The sequence below is a fragment of the Gopherus flavomarginatus genome, chromosome 4, assembly GCF_025201925.1.
Source record: "Gopherus flavomarginatus isolate rGopFla2 chromosome 4, rGopFla2.mat.asm, whole genome shotgun sequence".
NCBI classification, from domain to species: domain Eukaryota; kingdom Metazoa; phylum Chordata; order Testudines; family Testudinidae; genus Gopherus; species Gopherus flavomarginatus.
This window is the reverse complement of record NC_066620.1, coordinates 70,222,216-70,245,255: the sequence shown is the minus strand read 5'-3', so window position 1 is coordinate 70,245,255 and position 23,040 is coordinate 70,222,216. Positions and strand designations below refer to the sequence as shown.

General features: G+C 41.1%; 1 protein-coding gene across 1 annotated transcript in view; it reads left to right on the top strand.

Annotated features, from left to right (window-relative positions):
- Window positions 1-23,040, top strand: part of LOC127049493 (visual pigment-like receptor peropsin) — a 44,807-nt gene that overhangs the window by 8,070 nt on the left and 13,697 nt on the right. The window contains exon 2 of the mRNA XM_050950322.1: window positions 1,054-1,259. Within this exon, the coding sequence (XP_050806279.1) occupies window positions 1,054-1,259 (206 nt within the window). The remainder of the gene's footprint in view (window positions 1-1,053; window positions 1,260-23,040) is intronic.

Here is a 23,040-nt window from a genome sequence, read left to right as displayed (position 1 = left end):
ATAGCTTGGCATTTAGGAGCTGAAGACATATTGAAAGTCAATGGGCCATACGCTCCTAAGTGTTCCTAAGTGAAAATGAGTCTTAGCCATCTATGTCACTTAGGCCAGATTTTGAAAGGTATTTAGGTACCTGACTCACAGGAGATAGACACCTAAATACCTTTAAAAATCTGGGATTTAGGCCTTGCAACACTGTGTGGAGTAATGCTTATATGCCTTTAAAAATCATGGTCTCTGCGCACAAGTGCCTGACTGATTTTTCACCAGATTCATAATTCCCTTCCTACCTTATGCTCTTCTCTTCCAACAAGACTGATGGCTGCTAGACATCACTGTACCTTCAGTATCTGAGGGGGGAGACAATTCTATCTAAACAGAAAATAGGGCTTTCCAGTTTCTGAGGGCTTCTTCATTTATTTGAGGTTGAAAGATAGGACACAAGGCCTTAAAAATATTATCTTCAAACGGATTAAAATGTGCATTCCTAAACAGCATTCCAATCAGTATTCTTTGCCATAAGGAGATCACAGACTGTTCCATGAGAAGCAATTCCATCTCACCAGCTGAACAGGGCAGTGGCTCTCTAGAACTGACCAGCAAAGCTGTTGGCCGGTCGTCTGCACACACTTTTACTAGACATTACCAGGCAGATGGATCTGGCATGCCTCTACAGCTGTAGAGTTTGGCAGGATGGTTCTTGTCTCTGTACTGGGAATGCTTCATGGATCCCATCTAATTAGAGACTTAATTTTTCTTTACCTGTGTATGGTTGTTCTTCTGTGGACAAGTACATTGTTGCGATTCAGTTTTATTACCAGTGTTATTCAGAAGAAGGAAATTAACAAGTGAAATGTACCTGGGTACTCAAGGAGGCCTAGTATACAACACAGTGGAATGAAAATGTTCAGGTTTATTTGTTTTTAATGAAATTACCTGCCATTGTACTGTCCATCAACGTACGGGCATCATGCATTTATATATCATGCTGTTTCCTGATTTTTTGTTGTTGTTTGTTTTTAATTTGACTTTCATGGAATTTAATTTATTTTTCAGGATGGATGTCTTGGTTTGGAAACAGCATTGTGATTTTTGTTCTCTATAAGCAGAGAGCTGTCCTGCAGCCCACGGATTATCTTACCTTTAATCTGGCTGTATCAGATGCAAGTGTGTCTGTGTTTGGTTATTCCCGAGGGATCATTGAAATCTTCAATGTCTTTAAAGATGATGGATTCCTCATCACATCGATATGGACATGCCAGGTAGGAATGCATTATGTGGTGAATTATTTAATTAGACAAAATAACTAGTGCTATTTCTGCACATGTGCTGTATATAAATAACCACTCAAGGTTATGAGCGTGAAAATTAGTGACAAATGACTTTCCAATGGATCATAGTTCTGGTTTGTTTCAGATAAGCATCCAAAAATGTGGGTGTTTCTCTAGATTAACCAGTCTTAACCAGTTCCCAGTGATCTTCCACCCCAAAAATCCCTTTACCCAATAAGCTCCTGAAACCACACTTAATGTTGTACTGCTCCTTAAAGGTCCACTGTTAATTAGTATTGCTTGTATTGCAGTAGTAGTGCCGAGAGCCTTCAGCCAGGATCTGTACCCTATTGTATTAGGCACTGTTCACACAAGCAATGAAAAGGTGGTCCCTGCTCCACAGAACTAGCAACCTAAGCATAGCCTCCTCTCGCATTTTCAGGGAGTAATCAAGTGGGCTTGCATATTCCTACCCAGTGCCTTTTGTTGGGAATATTTGTGAAGTCCCATGTTTTTATTTTTAGTCTATTATCTTTTAACATCTGACAGTGCCAAGTTTATTGAGCAGGTTTGGTAGGAGCTGCTCCAGTTGCAACTTGATTTCCCAGATGTCTTTTTTTCCTCCCAGTCTGATGTTTTGCATGTGAGTTTGGTATATAAAGAATCTTGTTAACACCTGGCTGATGGTCTCTTTCTATTGGTAGCCATTGGTGTCCCTGCTGATTTTGTTATGTAACCCTTCTGCCCCTCTGAGTTGGCAGCAACAAGGGCCGGGTTCAGTATCCAGGGGTTCCGTTTCAGTAACACAATGCATAACCGGCTTGAGCCCCCACCCAGTGACCTGGGACACTCACATACCACACACCCCTGGGCGCCTCTAGGAGGCAATACTTCCCCTCTCGCAAGCACAGAGTCTGAGTGTAGCAAAATCTTTTTAATAAAGGAAGGAATCAATGCGGCATCCCATTGGAGAAACACCACAAACAGGATTATAACACAAACCATAAACAAAAACCCACCTCCAAGTACGTTTGGCACTGTTCTTTTTCCCCTTAGGGTTTTAAGTCCAATCACCCCAAAGTCCAACAACCCAAAAGTCTCTGGTCAATGCCACCCCAGAGTTTGAGAGTTTATCTGTAGAGGTCCCTCCCCCCAGCCTGGGTAGAAAGGGGCACCTTACGTGGTCCGGGGCCAACTGCCCTGCCTCTCCGTGGGTTCTGCTTCTGCCTTCTCCACGAACTGCTCCGCTTTACCAGCCGCTCCACGCTGCTCCTCCAGCCGTCCTCAGAAACTGCTCCGCTCCACCAGCTGCTCTGCTCCATGAGCTGCTCCAGTTCTCTCTGCAAACTGCTCGGCTCCGCTCACTCTGTGGGCTGCTCCACCCATCCCACAGCTACTCCGCTCTGCCAGCCGCTCTGCTGCCAGCAGCTGTCCCGTGATCCGCTCCAGCCGTCCCCACAACTGCTCCACTCCGCCAGCTGCTCTGTTCCACAGTATAGCTTCAGGCTCCCCCACTAGTTAGCACAGTGCTCTCAGCTCAGTAATTTCAGCTCTTTAGTGATTTCAACTCTCAGGGATCTCAGCTCTTAGTGGGGGAGCCCCAGTGCTAGTGCTAGTGCACCATTAGCCCAAAGTGAGTTCAGCTCAATAACCTGTATTTAGATTCTTGAGGGGATAAAAAAAATCAACTCTGACATTCCACAGTGGAGAGAGGAGGGGGTGGAACTGGTGCTTCTGGCTCCACAAGGAGACTGCACCACCAGGCACAGATACCTGTCCCCAGCCTCTCTCAATTCACTGGGTTTTGGAACCCATATCCCTTGTCTAGCAAGTACCACCAACTGAGGGTGAGTCATTTGTCACCAAGCAGTCCCACAGCTCGGCAGTCTGGGATAGGGTAGGCGTGCCTATGCAAATACACTCTCTGAAATTCTTTCCACCAGATGTCAGGGTAGAGCTTATCCTGACTCTGCTTACAGTTAGAAATATCAGCAGCCTTCGATACCATTGACCATGAAGTTTTATTGACTTGCCTATGAGACTTTACTGGACTGGCTGGAATAGCCCTTTTACTGTGTTTGTTGTTCTCTGAGAGGTGCCAAATAATGGTAATGAGTACCTGTCTTCTTCTCACAGGGTCCTCAAATACAAGTTTCCATTTGCTCAGGAAAATAGTGAAACATTTTGTGTGATAGCTGCATTTTTGCAGATAGAAGGGACCGCTTGAGATAAAGAGCCAGGTTTTGCAGCTTAGGTCAGACTCTGATCCTCTGCAACAGAGGAGACACATAAAGTATAGCGACCAATGGGTTGCACACATAATGGATTGCAATATGTGAAGGACACTCAGATCTTCATGTGCTTTTCACTGAACCCAGATACTGAAACCTCTTTGTTTTCACAATGTCTAACAGAAGTACAACTGTAACTCTTGTTTTATGCTGCAGTGGTGAAGGTATACTGTCTGGGAGTCATTGCTGCTCTTGCATGTCCAGGTGACAGTCGTGGCACCTAGTAATTTTTTTTCATTTAGGTCTGGCCCAGAGGTTTTTGGCTCTTCCTTTATCATGCCACAGTATTCCACACCTTAGTAACCTCTAACTACCAGAAGCTGGGAGTGGAAGATGGGGTTGATTATTCCATAATTGCCCTGTGCAATACACTCCCCTGGAAGTTCTCGTATGGACCACTTCAGGAAACAGGATACTGGACAGGATACAGGAAGTGAGGGACAGTTCACAGGGATCATGGTCTGACCCACTATGGCCTTTCTTATGTTCTTAAAGCTGTATTACTGCAATATGCTTGACTTTGGGCTACCCTTGAAAAACAACTGGAAGCTTCAGTTTTGCACCACTTCAGTGGAGGAAGTTGCATTCTTCTAGGAAAGTCACTAGGTTGTTTCCTCCACTATTTGGGAGACCAAGGATTCTAACATTGTCTGCTCAGATTTAATTTTGAATACTTCAATTTTATTTAGCATCATTTCACTGCTATCAATGATGTTATAAAGTTCAGCCTACAGAGTCTGCTTTTCTCCAGCTCTTGGAGGTCCTGGCCAAGTTACTCATTAAGGGCTGATCTACCCTAACAACGTAAGTTGACCTAAGTTACACTACTTCAGTGTCTCTCCTGCCAACCTACCTTACGCTTCTCAGGTAGCTGGAGTACAGATGTTGATGGGAGAGCGCTCTGCCATCTACTTAGCAGGTCTTCACCAGATCCACTAAATCAACACTACTACATCGATCACAGCAGGGTGGATTTAGCCGTAAGTATAGAAAAGCCCTAAGACTTTAAAGTTGGACACAATGCAGCACAGGGCACCACTTGGTCAAATGGAGTTTAGAGCAAAAATTACTCATCTTGTGCCCTCATTTTTTTGCTCGATATTTACTAAGGCCTTTACCCAGTAAAGCACTAAACCAGATGCTTAAGCACATGAGTAGTTCTGTCAAAGTCAATTTGTATCTAGGGGTAAAGCCTATTTGATTAACAGATTTTAAAGCCAGAAGGGACTGTTATGACCTAGTCTAACCTCCTGCATAACACAGGATATAGAATTTCAACAAGTATTTCCTGCACCATAACTTCTGGTTGAGCTACACTGTATCTTTTAGAAAGACATCCAGTCTTGATTTAAAGATTTCTGGTGATAAATCTGCCACATCCCTAGGTAAGTTGTTCCAGTGGTAAATTACCCTTCTCTGGAAACAATTTGTGCCTTATTTCTAGCCTGAATTTGTCTAACTTTAGTTTCCATTGGATCTTGTTATGGCCTTGTCTGCTAGAATAAAGAGTACAATCAGAAACGTTCTTCCTGTGTAGGTACTGAGAAGACAGTGATCAAGTCACCTCCGAAACTTCTCTTGGATAACTAAATTGATTGAGGAAAATGAGGAGCAATATTATGGTATTTGTTAATTCTGTATTTTATTATGTGGTACTGGAAGGAGTGATGAAGAAAAGTGCTATGTGGCTGGATAGACAAACCATTCATGGCTAGATTCTGCCACACTCGCTCATGATGAGCCGTACTTTTTCTAACACAGTCTGTTTTACAGATAAGTAAGCCAAGGCACAAACAGAGATGAAGTGACTTGCCCAGAATCCCACAGGGAGTCTGGGGCAAAGAGCAAAGACTCCTGACCTTCTGATTCATGATCCTGAGCCTTACTCACATCAGCATCCTTCCTCCCATTTCATTTTAAAGGGAGGAGGTATAAATTCACATAATGTTGGGGAGGGAGGAGAGTTTATGTGTAGGCTTTCTTGCTTTACATCAGAATCTTTCAGTGATGAGTGTTAGTGTAAATGCTCTACAGATTTTTCTCCTAATCCTTAATCTAATACATTCTGCTTTATAAGATTCTGCTTCATATTACATCGTACTCCTATGTGCAAACAACTCTGTAGGTCCACTTTCTTGTGGGTTTTTTCCTGCATTCTCCCATTAGAAGGGCTTGGCTTCACCACCTTATCCCATGGAAGAAACCAGGAGTCTAGATCTGCATGGATCCTGGGTATCCTCCAGGGCCATAGTGCCATCCTCCTGAAGTCACTGCACCTCCACATTGGTCTTCAACCCCCTGCATCTCTACCCTAGCACTCTGCAAACAGAGTATCATTGAAGTCATGCTGTCATGATTCCAACTGAAATGTGATTTCCCAACCAGCAGCTGCCTCTATGACCCAGTTCCACCTCCCCCTGATTCACCAGTGCAAATAAGGGCTTCTCAGGAAAGATAGAGCTAATACCGTCTTTGGTTATTAACATTCTTCCTGCAGTGATTGTGTTTGTCTCAACAGGATCACACCCATTGCACCCTTTTCCCCCTATCTAACTTGCAGATCCCTGAACTCATGGACAGTAAAGCAGTCTAATAATTTTATCCATTGAAAAATGGCATTTCGTCAGAACCCAAAGTGTTGGGTTTGACAAATTTCCTGACTCAAAAAAATGCTGAGGACAAGTTTTTGAAAGTGTCAAAATGTCTCACTTCAGCGTCTTCAGAATGAAAAATTCCAGTTTCATTTAGAAATTTAAGCTAAGAAGACTGAAACAAAAAGGTGGAAATGAAATCAAAACTAAAAGTTTTGAAATCATGGAAAGGAAAGATTTCAATTGACCTGAAACAAGACAACACACATTGTTTTCTCAGGTTACTAATATTTTTGAGATTTCACATTTTTGTCCTGATTCGAGACAGGAAACATTTTTCAACTCTCAAAAATACTTGTGGGATAGGAAACTGTTTCCTGCCCAGCTCTAATGGAGAGTCTTGAGGGAAGTAGGGGGAAACTGACACATCAGAGGCTGACTCCCCCACCTGTCTTTCCCCTGGGAAGAGGGAGATATGCATATATAGGGCCCCCTCCATGAGAAGGTGTTTAGGGTACAATCTAGCTTATTGGTATTTTCATTTACATTTGTGAGAAGGATTATACTTAATAGAAGAGTGCACTGTGTGACAAAAACAAAAGCCCCTTTTCTATGTCTCTCTCTTTGTCTTGTCAGTTTTGCTGCAGAGGAGAGGAGGGAGTGGTGACAACAGTTGAGAGAAGCCCCTTTTTACAGTTGGTACCTGTTCCTACCTTTCACACTAAGTCACGGCCTATCAAGGAGGCATGCTTTGCTCTCTTCTCCACGGGAGAGTTAACTTACCATAAAACTACTGTTCTGATCTCAGCAAAATATTCTTGTTCTCCTTCAGAACATGTGCCCATACATGTCAGTAGAAAGAGATTTTATCTAAAGAAAGCTAGTTGTTTTAGCAAAATTCCTCTATTTGTTTTCCGTGCATATTCACAGCTGCCATTCTTGGGTGTGTTTTTAAGAGAAATTATAGGAGAACTCTTTCATTTATTTTATATAATGCGTGGCTAAGAAGTCACCAATAAAACAAAAAGTTACACTGAAGCTGAAAAATTCAGATCCAGAATTTAAAGCATTTCAAATGTGTTTGTTCAGAGGAAGGCTGGTGGTGGTAGGAAATTAAAAGTGGACTCAGGAGATCTAGGTTCAATTCCCAGATTTGTCACAGACTTCCTGACCTTGGGCTTGGGCAAATCGCTGAGGCTGAAATCCTGGTCCCACTGAATTCAGTGGCACTCACATCCCAGTGGGAGGGAGGGACTAAGCTGGATTTAAGCTACCTTTATGTCCTGCTAGGCTGAACTACTTGAGGGAGCTGGGAAAGACCCTGGCATTGCTTGAACAGCCCTTGTCACCTGTCTATGCTATGGCAGCCTCCCTGGGCTGCGCTATGGGCCACAGAGCAGCCTGGGATCTCTACAGTGTGAAGTTGCAACTCTGCCCCCAGCTACACCCTGGCACAACTCCTTCCATATGGCTTGTGAGAGGGTCCTCAGAAGGCAGCCGTTATAGCTGCTTTCCACAGTGCCTGCACAGGGGAATCCTCCTCCAGCTGGAACCAGGGCTTATAGAGCCCCTTTATGTTGCTCTGGCATTTTTGCCCCATGTAGTGGGGCTGGATCTGATCCTTGATCTCGTTGTGCCTGAGTTGTCTGTCTGTAAAGGGGAAGTAGTAGTACTTCTCTACCTCACAGGAGTATTGTTGAGGATAAATTCTTTACAGTTTGCGAGGTGCCCAGATGCTATGTTGATGGAGCCAATGTAAGTAAGTAGATTTGGTTCTGCCTATTTTAAACAAGGAGCCATTTGTAAAATTTGGATATCAAGCAAAGTTTTGAATTGTTTGGATCCGAGAATCTGGTTCAGACCCCTCTCTATTAACAGACAACCTGTTGCCTATTCTAAGGAAAGGAACACTCTAATTTGCACATTGTTGCAATGAATATGTCTGATAATTCTGTGTGTGAGCTCTAGAAGTTACAAGTTATTGTTTCACGTATATGAATGCAACATCCATTTTGTAATTAAGAATGTGTAGCTACTATATTTTACGTTTAGTAATACATTCCCTAACCAGCCACAGGGGCAAGCCACTGCTTTCAGCTGCAGATGAAGAAATCCAGAAGAACATTGCTGAAAAGTCATTGGAGTTATTTTGGATTTATGCTGGTGTAAATGAGAGAAGAATCTGGCCCAGCATGACTAAAATAACTCTTAAAGGTCAGATTTTGATCTTCATTATATTTGTATAAATCTGGAGTAACTCCATTTATACTTGAGTGGAGTTACTCTGGATTTACCCCAGTGCAACTAGTATATTCTCATGTTCACTAATTGTGATGTTAGTAAGTGTTATAAGGAATTCTTTACTGTTAAAAAAGGCAAAGGAAGTTAAAAGTAAAAATTCCAAACAAAAGTATTTCAGGTTACTCTCCATCAATTGAAACATCATTTCCCCCTTTGTATATAGCAAAAATCTTAATAAATGATTCCAACACTTAAGCATAATTAAAGTTAAATGGAAAAATACAATTAGGGCCTCATTTCTGTTTCTCTTTTACAAAATGGCAGTTCTAACACAGAAGCAATTCAGCTCATAGCTCTTGTAAGGAGCGAGATATTTACAAATTATTGGATCAAATTCTGATCTGCTTTACATCATGTAAATCTAGAGCAATTCCATGGCCTGCACTGGAGTTACAGCAGACTCAAAACCTAGTGTAACATAAATCAGAATTTTCTTGGCAGGATGAGTAAACAAATGGCGCTGTGTCAAAGTTCTACACAAACATGCTGTGTGAGGGATTGTGTAAATATTTCCTTGTAATACGAGCATGTAAATAACTAAGCTAAACAGAATGTATCTCACACAAAAAGTTCTTTTTCCTATTTATCGAAGAGCTCAGTCCACTTTTAATTTAAAAGTGGAAAAACAGAGATGTCTCTGAATAAAGTTATTGAGGAACAGTTTGAGCAAGCTGTCACTTGTTAAGTGATAAGCAATATGTATCAGATGACAGAAAGTATGCTTTTTTCTGTGGAGGTTTATCTCTGTGTCAGTTTTAATGGGACTCAGGCTTCTAAGGAAAAGCTCATACCCATGCTCATATTCCTTTTCTTAAATCTGACAAAACAGAATGCGGTGAAAACAAGAAAACACATGTTAACATATTGTGTAATTTATGACCATACCATGAGCTACCATTAAAATCAGTGGGGGTTGTGTAAAAAAGACCAGTGGCACAATATGTGTGTGTGATTTTAAAACTCATTTTAAAATATTCAGTTCTTCATTACAATAATAATGTTCTTACTATTTAATGCCCAAACTTCATGTACATCTTATAATTCAAACAATATTGGAATGAGCTCTCTCTCACCCACACCTGCTAGCCTCAAGACTCAAATCATCTTCATTTGCACTCACCTGGGGCCTGATCCAGCTTCCTTTGAAATCACTGGAAAGACTTCAGGCCCTTGGGTCTTTACTATACATTTGGGAGAGGCCGGAAGCAACCTAGGGATAAGTAACTCCACATAGGTGCTTGTCGTCAACTGTCTTTATGATACACTGATTGGGAAATAAAATTAGGGAGAGAGAGAGAAATGGTTCCTAAATAATTATTTTTGGGGTGAAGGGAAGGGCCATCAAGCATACATAAATAAATGGAAAGTTACTAAATAATGAATATAAAGGAAATGCCATCAGCATTATATACTCCAAAGAACTCATCCGATGGCAGGGAGCATAGCAAGCACTGTGACCGCTGAATATCTAATATATTAACTATCTAGATAGATACTAAATACTAAGACAAACAACTAACCCACGGCCTGGACAGAGGAGAGCTGCTCAGTTTTCAGTCCCATTGTTCCAAGTAACTTTTACTCTTAATGTTTATAAACTGAACCTAGGGTGCCATGGAAGATTATTGTTTGCTGGTCCCTGGTGCCATTGGTCTAGCTCCAGGTCTGTCGGTCTGCTGTTACACTTGGTGCTACTAATTTTGATTGGCTGTGCTCTTTGGTATATCACCATCAAGTCACTGTCTGGCAGGTTAATCTGTGCCAGTCCTCATCTCACTGGCAGCCAGTCTTGAAACTGCCTGGGATCACTCTTTGGGCTGTGTTGCACATATGCATACAGTTATCTCATCAGGCATGGCCAATCTCTATTTTCATGCACTTGGTTGCTTTCACTAAGTCCGTTTTCTGCGTCACTTTGGCCTTCCACCATGGTCTGCTTGACTAAAATTTTGGTTCTAGTTCTGAGTAGCCAGCTTTCACTATCAGATGTGTTTAAGGAAACTTTCCTTTACTAAGTCAGATTGTCATTTCCCTTTATCTCATGCACTCATCTCGTTTGATCTAATTGACTATTTTTCTTTTCTCTGCCCATGCCCTTCTTTGATCTCCATGGTAAGATGAAGATTTAGGCTTTACCAGATCTAGTTAGTCCTGTTCCTGGAGGAGAGCGTGACAGAGAAATGAGATCTCCTCTCTTATTGTTCCAAAACACTCTAGCCTTTGGACCCTTTCCACACATACACAAAAGACTTGTCTCCAGGTAGAAAAGAAGTGTCTCTATCATTTTCATCTCCAGTTGAAGGGGGAGAGGTTTCTCCATCAATTCTTCCCCCCTTGGAAGAGAGAGGCACCTCCACTCTCCTCAGAGAGAGATTTTTTTCTCTTTCTGAGGGTTCACAGAGGCTCTCTTCTCAGGAATCTGGTGACTTTGATACCATGGGATCAATTGACCTTGCCTCTTGTTCTGCCTGTTTGAGCAGCAGTGGCTGACTTCTGCTAGTTGTGCCTAATCCCTGGTACAACATTTAGCTGCTCCCACTAAGTTGCAATTGCTGAGCTAAGATATCTTCAGCCGTCAAATTGAACCAAGATAAGAAGTCAAAGTCGTGGTCTGGCTGCAGACCAGAGCCCCTCTGGGATTCTCCTACCCTGTTCAGAAAATCAGGAGAAAACTGAAGACTGTTTTTTGCCCTGTTGTAGTTCAGTTCTCTATCCTCTCATTGCCCTGCCAGTGTGCGTCAACCCTGTCCTGGAGAGCTTGAGGCAGCAGTTCATTCTCTTGGCAAATGCAGTCTTTGGCCTTTGCTGGGAGTGCCGACAGGTGGGTCAGTTCACATCAACTGTGATAGTTGTGCCTGGGTCCAGATGTGAGCCAGTGACCTAGAAAATCTCCTGAGTGATCAAGTCCTCCATTGGCCAGCTTAACAACCATTAACATACCTGTCCTCTCTATAAAGATCCTATTCATATGTTCTACTGCAATAGATGTTCGTATGAAAGAGGCAGTGAAACGTGTTAGTAATGTGATGTTACAAATTACTACCCTTAACAAAGGGAGGGAAAGAAACACACTACAGCTCTCTGTGTGAGCACTTCAAATTCTACTAAAGCTTACTTCCCAGCAAACATACGAAGCCACCCCTGTGCAATAATCATAATACCAATACACCAATGCCGCCACCAATGGGAAATGGGGGAGGTTTGTAGACTCTTGAAATAACTAAAATGGAATAATGACTAGTGGTCTACAAAGCACTTGCTCGTGGTCCAGGGAGAGCCCACTGATTATATGGCCCTAGCGGCCTTTTTTTTTTTTTTTTTTTCCCCATTACGGCTGCTAAACTGCATTAAAGACAGCTAAAAGTGTATTACGGCCAGGGTTAGGCTAATGTTATACTCCTAAGTCTACATTTAGGTACCTTAATAAAAGTAGTCTGATGTTCAAAGATGCCAAAAATTTGCAGTGCCCATTAAATTCAGTGATGCTCGGCCCTCTGGAAAATCAGGCCATTTATATTTAAGTGCCTAGCTATGGCATTAGGAACCTAATTTTAGGCAGCCAGGTTTGAAAGTTTTGGCCTAGATACCATAATGATGTTACTTCCTCATGTGAGCAAATGCTATACTTGCCGCTGAGATGTTCTGTTTTCACAATTGAGGGCAGTCCCACAAGACATTCTGGCTGTTAAGTGCTCCACCTGGAAAAAAAAATTGAAAATGACCCTGTATTCATGTATTGTTTTTATTTTTCTGACATGCAACCCGTCTGAGCCTTGCAAAGGTAACAGGGAAAATAATAGAAAAAATCCAAACCAACCTAAAACATACCACAGTTAATTAAGATTTACAGGGCCTGGGGCAAAATTTTAAAGCCTCGCCACCCTATTTGTGTTTTAACAAGCTCCCCAATCTTCTCTCCCTCCCACCTTTTTGCCCATTTATCCGGTCTCCCACATCCCTAGAGGTTCTTACCAGCTCATTGAATTAGTTTGATTTTAAATTGTTTTATGTTTTTATAATAGCTTTCTAACCAAGATAATGTTTTTATGCTCCCAGTTTTCCTGTATGGTCCCAGGTGAGGTGACTGAGGCAGTGACAGAACTTCAGGCATATGACTGAGGAATTAAGGCAAGAACAATGGGTAGAAGAGGCCAACACCAGGTTTCAGGGGTTTCCTTTCAACTGTTCAGTTCATAAGTTGCTGAAGAAAATGGTGCACAGCATCTCTATGTACCTCAGTCTCAATCCCTGTCAAGCTCACCTCATCCCAATCTTTTTCTCCCAATTAGGACCCACTCACTTTTCGTTTGCCCAATCATCCCTACACTCACCTCACTCCATCTTGTGGTGAACTCATCAATTCCATTCAACTCCCCCAGCACACACCACTCACTTCCCCCCAGCACCGGTCCATACAGCCACCCACTGCAGAATTCTCTCCCTCTGGCACCCAGAGGGATGTATGAGCCAGTCATCTTCTCCCCTTGCATCCACATGATGATGTTTTCTTTCTCTCCCTGGGGCTTTCCCCTGCCAGCATTACACTGACCCTTATGTTCCTCAACAGATGTTCACTGACTTCACTGGGGCTCATAAACATTGCAGTAAGAGGCTATGCATGTAGTTCTGCTTGCAGGAAAAGGATCCGAATCACAAATACTGCTTTCTGCAGCAGGCAGATACTGGTGAAGGTTTCTTAGCCAAAAACTGACCGAGCTCAACCAGGGCTGGTGCAAGGATGTTTCATGCCCTAGGCAAAACTTTCACCTTGCGCTCCCCCCTGCGCCCCTGCTCTGAGGAGTCCCCTCCAGTGGCAGCTACCCCCTCCACTCTGAGGCACCCTCCAGCCCCAGCTCACCCCTGCTCTGCGCACAAGCACCCCAAGCACACCATCACTGCTTCACTTCTCCCACCTCCCAGGCTTGCGGCACCAATCAGCTTAGGCGCCGCAAGCCTGGGAGGCGGGAGAAGTGAAGCAGTCACGGCGTGCTCAGGGAGGAGGTGGGGTAGGGGTGAGCTGGGGCGGGGAGTTTCACTGTGTGCCGCTCCCCCCTTACTTGCTGCAGGGGGCCGTCCCCGCGCTACCCTGCCCTAGCTCCCTCCACCTAAATGCCAGCAGCAACCGGGGCAGCCGAAGATCCAGCCACCGCAGTCGCTGCCGAAGAAAATGGCGCCCCCCAAATTCCAGCGCCCTAAGCGACCGCCTAGGGCACCTAAATGGTTGCACCAGCCCTGAGCTCAACCCTGCATAGCTGGCATGATCACAGCCCAGCCAGCCCAATTTTTAAGATTCTTGCAATAGAACTGACAGTGGCTCATTAAGAAGTACAGAAACCAGATTTTTCACAGAATTGTATCAGCCCTGAGGTATATGCAGAAATACAGTTGGATGTATATGCAGTTCAGTTGTTTGAATTATATATGAAACTCCTACAAGGAATTACACTGAATGTAAAAAAGGATTGAATAGCTCAGTGGTTTGAGCATTGGCCTGCTCAACCTGGGGCTGTGAGTTCAATCCTTGAGGGGGCCATTTGGAGATTGGTCCTGCTTTGAGCAGGAGGTTGGACTTAGATGATCTCTTGAGGTCCCTTCCAACTCTAATGATCTATGACTGTAACTAGCTGTTGCTGATCTTCACACAGAATTAGTCAAAGTATGATATTGCTTGGATTTTGTTTATATATAGCTTATCATTTCTGACATTTGTGTAAGATGAAGATAACCCAAAGCCAAATCATGGAACTGGCACTAAGAGCATTAACAGATAAAGCAGGTGTTAAAGGTGATGAGTACAGGTTATGTATCTTTAGTTCTATATTCAGCTCACCTTTACATCCTGCTCAGCTAAAAATGGAGTATGTTAAAGATGAACTACAAAGTAAAACACCAAAAGACTGGCTTTGCCTTTTACTGCTCCTGTGTGATGTTCAAAGATGGCCTTTTGTGGCTTCTCCATCCCCTCAAAAAATTACTTTTTTTCCGTGAGGATTTTACATATGAAATATTATGACTATAGGAAGAGTCCTCACTTCTGTCTCTTGACTGGAGGACCTTAGCAATATTTAGAAGACCTTAACAGAGTAGTCACATAAGGCTGTAACCTGAGCTGCAGCTCTCTCTGCAGGGAGACAATTTAGATTGAAAAAACAAAATGGAAAAAGATTCCTCCCACCCACCTCTTTTTTTGCTTTCTAGTTCACCTTTAAGTAACATAGAAGGAAAAGACAATAGCTTTGATTTGAGGGAAGAGGAGTTAGTCAGAACCAGCATAAACTTTAGCATCACAGATGAGGATATTGGGCCAGAGCCTCAGCTGGGATAACTTCAATGGAGTTATGCCAGTTTTGCACTAGCTGTGGGTCTGACCCATTGTTTCTTGTACTTTTAAAAAAAAACTTCTATAGCCGTTGCTGACTTTGTGACAGTCATGTATTTAATACTTAAGAACGAAATAATTTGAAGGTTCTGTTTGGTTGCTTGGCAAATCTGAGATAGCCTCTCCAGTGCTGCACAGATATTATTTCACATAACAAAGCTGATGATCTACCTACACATCAGCATAACCACAAGAGAGGTATGGGCTAGTAGTGTGCACACAGGTCTAGCAAACTAAAATTTCTAAATTCTATTCCTAGCTCTGTCTTGTCACATAATTTCTCAATTTCCCCATATAAAATTATGAGTGATGTAGAGAAAGTAAATAAGGAAACGTTATTTACTTGTTCCTATAATACAAGAACTAGGGGCTACCAAATGAAATTAATGGGCAGCAGGTTTAAAACAAATAAAAAGTTGTGAAGGCTAGGACTATAACCATGTTTAAAAGAGAACTGGATAAATTCATGGAGGATAGGTCCATTAATGGCTATTAGCCAGGATGGGTAAGGAATGGTGTCCCTAGCCTCTGTTTGTCAGAGAGTGGAGATGGATGGCAAGAGAGAGATCACTTGATCATTGCCTGTTGGGTTCACTCCTTCTGGGGCACCTGGCCTTGGCCACTATCAGTAGACAGGATACTGGGCTAGATGGACCTTTGGTCTGACCCAGTACAGCCATTTTTATGTTCTTATGTTCATTTGTAAAAGGGTGGTAATACTTGCTTACCAGTCTCATTCCTATCATGCCAATGTCTTTTCCTAACTGGTTACATTTAGTTTAGAAACCATCAGTGTGTTGAATATTTTCAGTTTCTTCAGTGCATCACTTGGACCAAAGAATTTAATCTGTGATAATGTCTTCCAGTATCCTAGCCTTGGTCTGGCCAGATCATCCCACTGATTTTTAAGCAGAACTTCCCATTAAAATTGAAAATCAATGTGATACTACCATTTGTTTTAGATCCTTCAGTAGTTCCTCACAATTCTCTCTGACTTGATTGTCCTAAATAATGTTGTGTCATCTTCCAATTTAGTAACCTCTCTGTTTACTCTTCCAATTCTTTAACAAATATATTCAATGACACCAGTCTTAGTGCACCCCTTATTAACTGTCTTGCAAGTTGCAAATTGATCATTTATTCCAATTCTGTGTCTCTCTTAGCCCAGGCCTCATGTATTCTGTAGGATATCTGTCCTAAAGTTAAACGTCCATTGGTAGGTTTCAGAGTGAATTCACCCAGTTAAATAAAAGGGCAGTTCACACTCTTCCAAGCTATAGTTTCAGACTCTAGAGTTCAGCTACTTTATGTATAGTGTCAACATTTGAAAATATGTTCAAGGGTCAGTTCTCCAAATAGTCCCTTATAGAGAAAAAGCCCACACAGGAGACTGGATCCAGTCAGCTTGACCCAGCGCTGGCTGAAGTCAAGGGAAAGATCCCCAGTGACTGCAATGGACTTTGGCACAGGTTGTCTATATTATTTGCCTCACACAGTTTCCACAAGATTCCTCCCACAGAAAAGGATGTGTTTGCTCATGAACATAATGAACAGGGTTGGAGCCTATAGTTCTCTTTCTAGACGGTTGCCAAAGGCCTAGGGCAGTCTGTGTGAAGACCCTGTACTTTTCCAGCCTTTCCTCAGTCCACTGTGGCTCTCTGGCAATGTGGCTTCAGTTGGAAATTACCAGGTTTTTGTTGCTTCTGAATAAACATTGTAATCTGAGGCCATTAGGCCCCCATCCACTGTAGTATTTCATGTTTTCTGGTGAGTTTTAAGTTATTATTAATCTTTTACAGTTATTTCAATGTAGAATCTATAGTAGCCAGCAGTATCAATGTAACAAAGGAGCTCCAAACAGCCGTCCCATCCCTTCCAATTTACAGATACATACCACGTCCTTGCTTCAGCTGCTGGGAGCTGAGCTCACACCTTTGCTATGCTGTGATCTCTTGTGGCTAGAAGCCACATTAGCAGCTCTGCAGAAGAATCACCTCATCTGAGGCATTTAGCCAGCAGCCAGAAGTGACTCCCTGTCAACCCTGGCAGTGACTGCACAGATGGCTTCACTACAGCCAAGAATCAGCCCAGAGAACTGATAGCCACGTGCTTTGCAGGCCACAAAGTGGCTGTGGCAATCCCCATGGGTATCTGTGGCAGAACCTATGAATAACCAATGGTCTTTAGGAAAACTCACCTGACAAGTTTATAATCCTAGAGATCAGTATAAAGTACATTCTGAGGACTAAAAAAACTATATAATTACCTTACTTTCACATGAAAGCTGTGTTTCTGTTTACGTTTAAAGGATCCTATTATTAGGATTATGTAGGCACCAAAGGAAAGCCCTGATTTCTATAGATATGTAAAAAGTACAGAAGGTTTTAAACCATCTGGATATGTTCTTTTTTTAACATTCTATAATAATAATAAATACAATGAACCTGATCTAATACCCATTGAAGTGTATTATGCAAGTTCTCAGGGGAAAACTCCATAGTTCACTATTTAATACTTAATTTCTCTCTACAGTAATACATAGAGGCTGAATGTTGTAACACCATTCCACTCTGGCTCAGAAATATTTCCACTGCGTCTGGTTCAGAGGTGACAAGGTCTACCACCCACCATTTTTCTTGGTCCTTGGACTCCAGATAATTTTACTCTGATTTCATTCAAGGTATTTTATACTTTGTAAAGGCCAGGGTTACTACTTTTTTGGGATTGTGAGTCAGATAGTTGAATAGCTGACTTAGCATTTACTTATATCAAGGAGACAAGGCCCAGACATGTAGTAAGTGGCTATAGTTCCTTCTGTCTGAATGAACACCATTTCACCAGCATTTTCCATTACTGAGGCAACACATAAAAAACACCTGTCAGAGTAAAATATGTGTAATACGCAAGGTTGCATTGCATTTCTAGTACAGCTGGTTAGGAAATGATTTCCCATAATGCATTTTGAAAAAAAAAATAATTTTTCAAAAAAAATCTCTGCAAAAAAATTCAGGGTTTCAGTGAAAATCCAAACACCAAAATATTGTTGACAACCAAAAGGTTTCAAACAGGAAGTTTTCTGATTTCCAAAAACTGGGAGGGGGAAAAAAACTGTTCAGTTTTTCAATGAAAATCTGAATTTTTTTCAAGAACAATTTTTCTATGAAAATTTTGATTTTTCACCGCAACCCCACTTTGAGGAAAAAGTTTCACATAAAAAAATTCAACCGGCAATAGTTACTAGGTGTCATGTGGAGGTGGATAGTGTTCTGAAGGCCCACTAGCCAATTTTCTGGTGAAAAAATTATGTGAATTTTTGCCAAAGAATTTCATATGATTTCACACCACTGAAATATTAATTCCAATGAAGTTTTTGTAAGATTTGGAAATAATGTATGCTTCATTATCAATATTTCATCCAGCAGTGGTTCTTATTTTATGAGTATATAATTATTAAATCTTGGGGGTAGTAAATACTTTCCCACTTTTTCAGAAGGATTTATTGTCTACAGTGTATTTATTGTCTACAGTGTGTTGTCTAATTGGGAAAATACTGAAAGTAGGGACTGTATTTTTTCACAAAGTGTCCAGTCAGCCTGTGGAATTCTTTGCCAGAGGATGTTGTGAAGGCCAAGACTATAACAGGGTTCAAAAAAGAAGTAGATAAGTTCATGGAGGATAGGTTCATTGATGGCTATTAGCCAGGACAGGCAGTGATGGTGTCCCTAGCCTTTGTTTGCCAGAAGCTGAGAATGGGCGACAGGGGATGGATCAGTTGATGATTACCTGTTCTTTCATTCCCTCTGGGGCACCTGTCATTGGCCACTGTTGAAGACAGGATACTGGGCTAGATGGATCTTTGGTCTGACCCAATATGGCCATTCTTATCTTCTTATGCTTTTATTATTCCACTGATATCAAGGTGTTTCCAAATGGCAATTTGTTTATTCTGTAAATCTTTAATTATTTGAAAACAATATTATTCTTGGCTATATGAAGTCCAAATTGTTCATAGTTCTACTAATTTTGCGCATGTGTGTTGTAATGTTATCAGGAGTCACTAGTTGGCACTATCACAAATAAAAATGTATTTGGCTCCATCGGAGTTACATATTAAAAAAAAACTTGTTGGCTGTGATGCAGCTTTTTTTAGCTGCTGAACAGGTTACCAGTAAAGTGTGTTCTGCCTTAATCTCAAAAGATATTGTTTCTTCAGGTGTAACTGCTACCAACAGTTATACTTATGTGAGCAAACAAAAAATAATGATGTGAACCATTCTGTGTATGTGTGTGTGTGTGTGTGAGAGAGAGAGAGATGTGAGAAATGTGTAATGGTCTAGTAATGTGAGCACAGATCTGGGAACCAAGAACTTGGTATATCCAGTTGTGCTCACTGGGATAAGATAATCAGGCCTGTGAGTTCTACCATAAATTCTGAGAGTGACATCCTCTCTATTTGTAAAATTTATAGGTGTGCATTTAGACATTGCATGGTGCACCGTAATGTATATGAGATCTTTGCCCTCCAGTGCAAAGCTAAGTAAAGGCTAATCATTAACCCAGGTGAAGTTAAGTACTATGTAATTTCCTCCGCACTGAATGGTGGTCAGTCTCAAGTCCATGATGTTTACCCTTTCTTGCAAGAGTGGAGAATATTCCTTTTTGAAGAATGTTCCTTTCCTTTAGCTCAAATCCCGTGTCTGCTAAACTTTATCTATGCATTCCCCTTAGTCTTCTTCCAGCTGCTGAGCAGAAATAATTTAGTAATTACTATAACTGTAGCGCTAGAGTCGGTAGATACTGATCTCTGTCATGTGATAGGGTAATTAACTTTGTGTAACCCTGACCCATGTCAGGAGACTGGTGCCAGGAAATAGAGATGACTCTGTGACCAGGACACACCCTTTTTGCAGCCACATACCAATATCTCAGTAATGCAGGAAAAGGTTCCCCTGTGCTTCCTATTCTGCTTAACCTTGGATTTCAACACACAGTTTTCCACACTTGTCCTATGCAGGATCAAGCCCATAGAATGCTTTTACGTAATCCAGAACATGCTTTTCAAATACTTTCCATATTTGTAACTTTAAAAGTACTGAACACATTTTCTTCAAATGTGGGATTTGTTTGGGTTTTTTTTTTCAGTTCTTACTGAGATAAAGGGAAATTTGAAGGAAATCAGTTCAGTCATTTTAATGTTATGCATATTTAAAATGATGTCGTCCTGGGACCAACTTGACCTCATGCACTTACATGGCTATATATCAGTATATGCGCAAGTAACTAAACGAATGAACTGCAATACCAATAGCTATGAGTCAACCTTTAGCTGATAGGGCCTGATTCTGATCTCAGTTATGCCAGCGTAAATCTAATATAAATAAGAAGATCAGAATCTGCTCTCTGTTATTAATTATATTTTTAGACCCACCAATTGACTTTGATGTCTGGTAACTACTAGTATGCAATGGGACACATTTCTGTTTTTCTTTTTCTCTAGAAAATGCTAACAAATGAAATGGAAAAAGTATTTATGCAAGACCAAGGCTGAACATTTAAGAGTTCAGGTATCAGTGAACATTGTGGATAATTGCACAGCTTTAATTCTATCCCAGTGCATGTATACATTACAATAATGCCTTTAATTTTTTGATCATACCATTAATCTTAGATGCTAGTATCTAAGGTTGTAGAAAACATTGTACAATATGATATTGTATTAGTTTGGAAATAGTGTATGGTCACAGAGTGTAAGACTGTATTGTATTGCAAAACATGCAATGAGGGAGACTTACGGTTGATTGTCCAACCTTGAATTTTTTATTTCTCTATTTTAGAGTGTTTAACTGTGCATCCTCAGTACTGCATTAATATCCTCTTTTTTTTGCATGTAATGATACTGAACGAGTTTTTTTACATTTGTTGGGCAGAATGATTCATTAATCTGATGAATATAAAATGTTGAGTACAACCTGTTCTCACTTAATGATTTAAACTTGGCTTACTATTAAACTAAGTGCTTTTTGGTTTAGAAACCCTTAAGGCATTGGATTATTGTCTGACCTCTACATGGGGCTGCCCTTGATGACCGCTCAGACATTTCAGCTAATACAGAATGCAACCACCCAGATTAGCAATGTTGTGGGCAGGGAGGAAGTCAGAGACAGCAGTGGTTTTTAATTCATTTCCAAATGCAGTTCCAGTTGTTGGTTTGGATTGTGTACCTTGGGATCTCTTCTGTTTGACCTCACAGTTGAAATGAGCTACGTTGCTCAAACTGATACACTCATGGAGAATTGGTAGGAGGGTGAGGAGAAGGTTGTTTTTATTTGATATAAATGGAATTTACTTCCTCACTTGGTGCAAAAAAACCAACAGAATATGCTGATGTTTAAGGAATACTCTGAGGACTCTCTTTATTGCCTTAGTCTTTTTTGGTGAAGTGGTTTGAATAGAGAGTATTTAGATTTCTCCTTTTGTTTCTGGGTTGGGGATTCTGTTGTTTTTTATTTACATGATATGAATTTGGAATCATTTTTTTTGCATTTTTAAATGTTATTTCTGGGGACTAGACTGTGACAGGCTTAATATATACAGGGGAAAATAATCTCTGTCATTTGGTTAGTTTTTCTTGATAGATTCATCATATTAACTAGAGGACAACGGGACAGCTTAGTCTATGGAGAAGCACATGCAGTTTAGGAAGGAACAGTAGATTCACAGAATTAGATTTGTGTCCTCTATCTTGAGCAGTCAGCAATGGGGAGACTAGTGTAAATTGACACACAGTTGCTACTTTAGCAATCTGTTTTCATACCATTCTATCTCTGTTAATCTAAGATCAGAACCACTGAGACATATTCTTCTCTCGCAGTGATGTCAATAAGAATAGCTCCATTGAAGCAAATAGGGCTACAGCAGTTTAACTGAGAGGAGAATCCAGTCCATTGCTAAAACTTGTTGGTACATGGGAGATTCCTGACTCTTCCTATCTTAGAGCAAAGCTTAAGAAACTAATTTGAGGCATTATGAGCTTTACACATTGTGAGTTTTAAATAGTGTACTGTGGACATAATGAGATTTAAACTCAAGCATGAGAAGTAGAAAGTAGAATAAGGATGACATTTTCCTTTTGTTCATGTCTTAGCTTGTGGGCAACCAGTAAAGATGATAAGCAGAATCTGTCAATATCTATGTGGCAGAAGGAACAGCTTTGGTGTAGTCCTGAAAGAAAAACTTTTAAACTGGCTAATCTCCCTGCTCGTTAAGAAATATTAGCATAAAATCTGATTGAGTCAAAATTAAAATCAGACAAACTTCCTGATGTTGTCTCTATTAATTTATGAAGTGAGAGGTCTGCAGTTATTGGAGTCACCTCTCAACACTAGGAATCACGAATTGGGCAGCGTTAGGGTTCAGATCACTAGTGGTCTTTCGGTCACATTATGAGGACCACTGCCTTACACTGAAATAACAGAAAATGTTATGACCATGGAAGGAAAGAATGGGCTGGAAGTAGAAGAAGAGAAAAAGAGAATAAAGTAATGGCTGAAGAGGGAAAGCATGAAAAGATACACAAACATTTTAGATTAGAGACATTTTATTTATTCTCCTACATATTTTAGTATTTCCTTAGCTGGTGGGCCAAATTATCTTTACATTTGGAAAAGAAATGGATTACTTTATTCTCAGTACTTATATTAGTATTTCTAGCTATCAACTCAAGATACTGTGGTTGGATAATTAGTATTTTCTGGGTTGCTAGTTACTTTGGATTCTGTAGATCTGTCTCTGTTGCTACCTATGATCTATGCTATCTTTTTAGGGGTAGAGGTGGGTGAGAAAGATCTTTCTGGCAAGTCTCTAAAGCGCATGGACTATAATTAGTCTTGGGCACACCTTTTCTCCTCAAGGTACACCTCCTATTTCCTCTTCCTCTCCTTGCACTGGAGTGGATATCTGGGGCTCAGTTCTGATCTCAGTAATGCAATTGTAAATCTGGAATAACTGTAGCAGAATCCGTATACTGGTTCTGCATAGATATGGGTGTAACTGAGATCAGGCTCTAACTCCTAGGTCTATAGAAGCGAGAGGCTGGAAAGAGCTATTGGACCTCTTCCCCCTAGTGCAGGAGGATCCCCAATTGTATCCCTATTAATATTTTTCCTGTCTTAATTTTATTCCGCTACACCTAATAATACCCTGTTGTACTA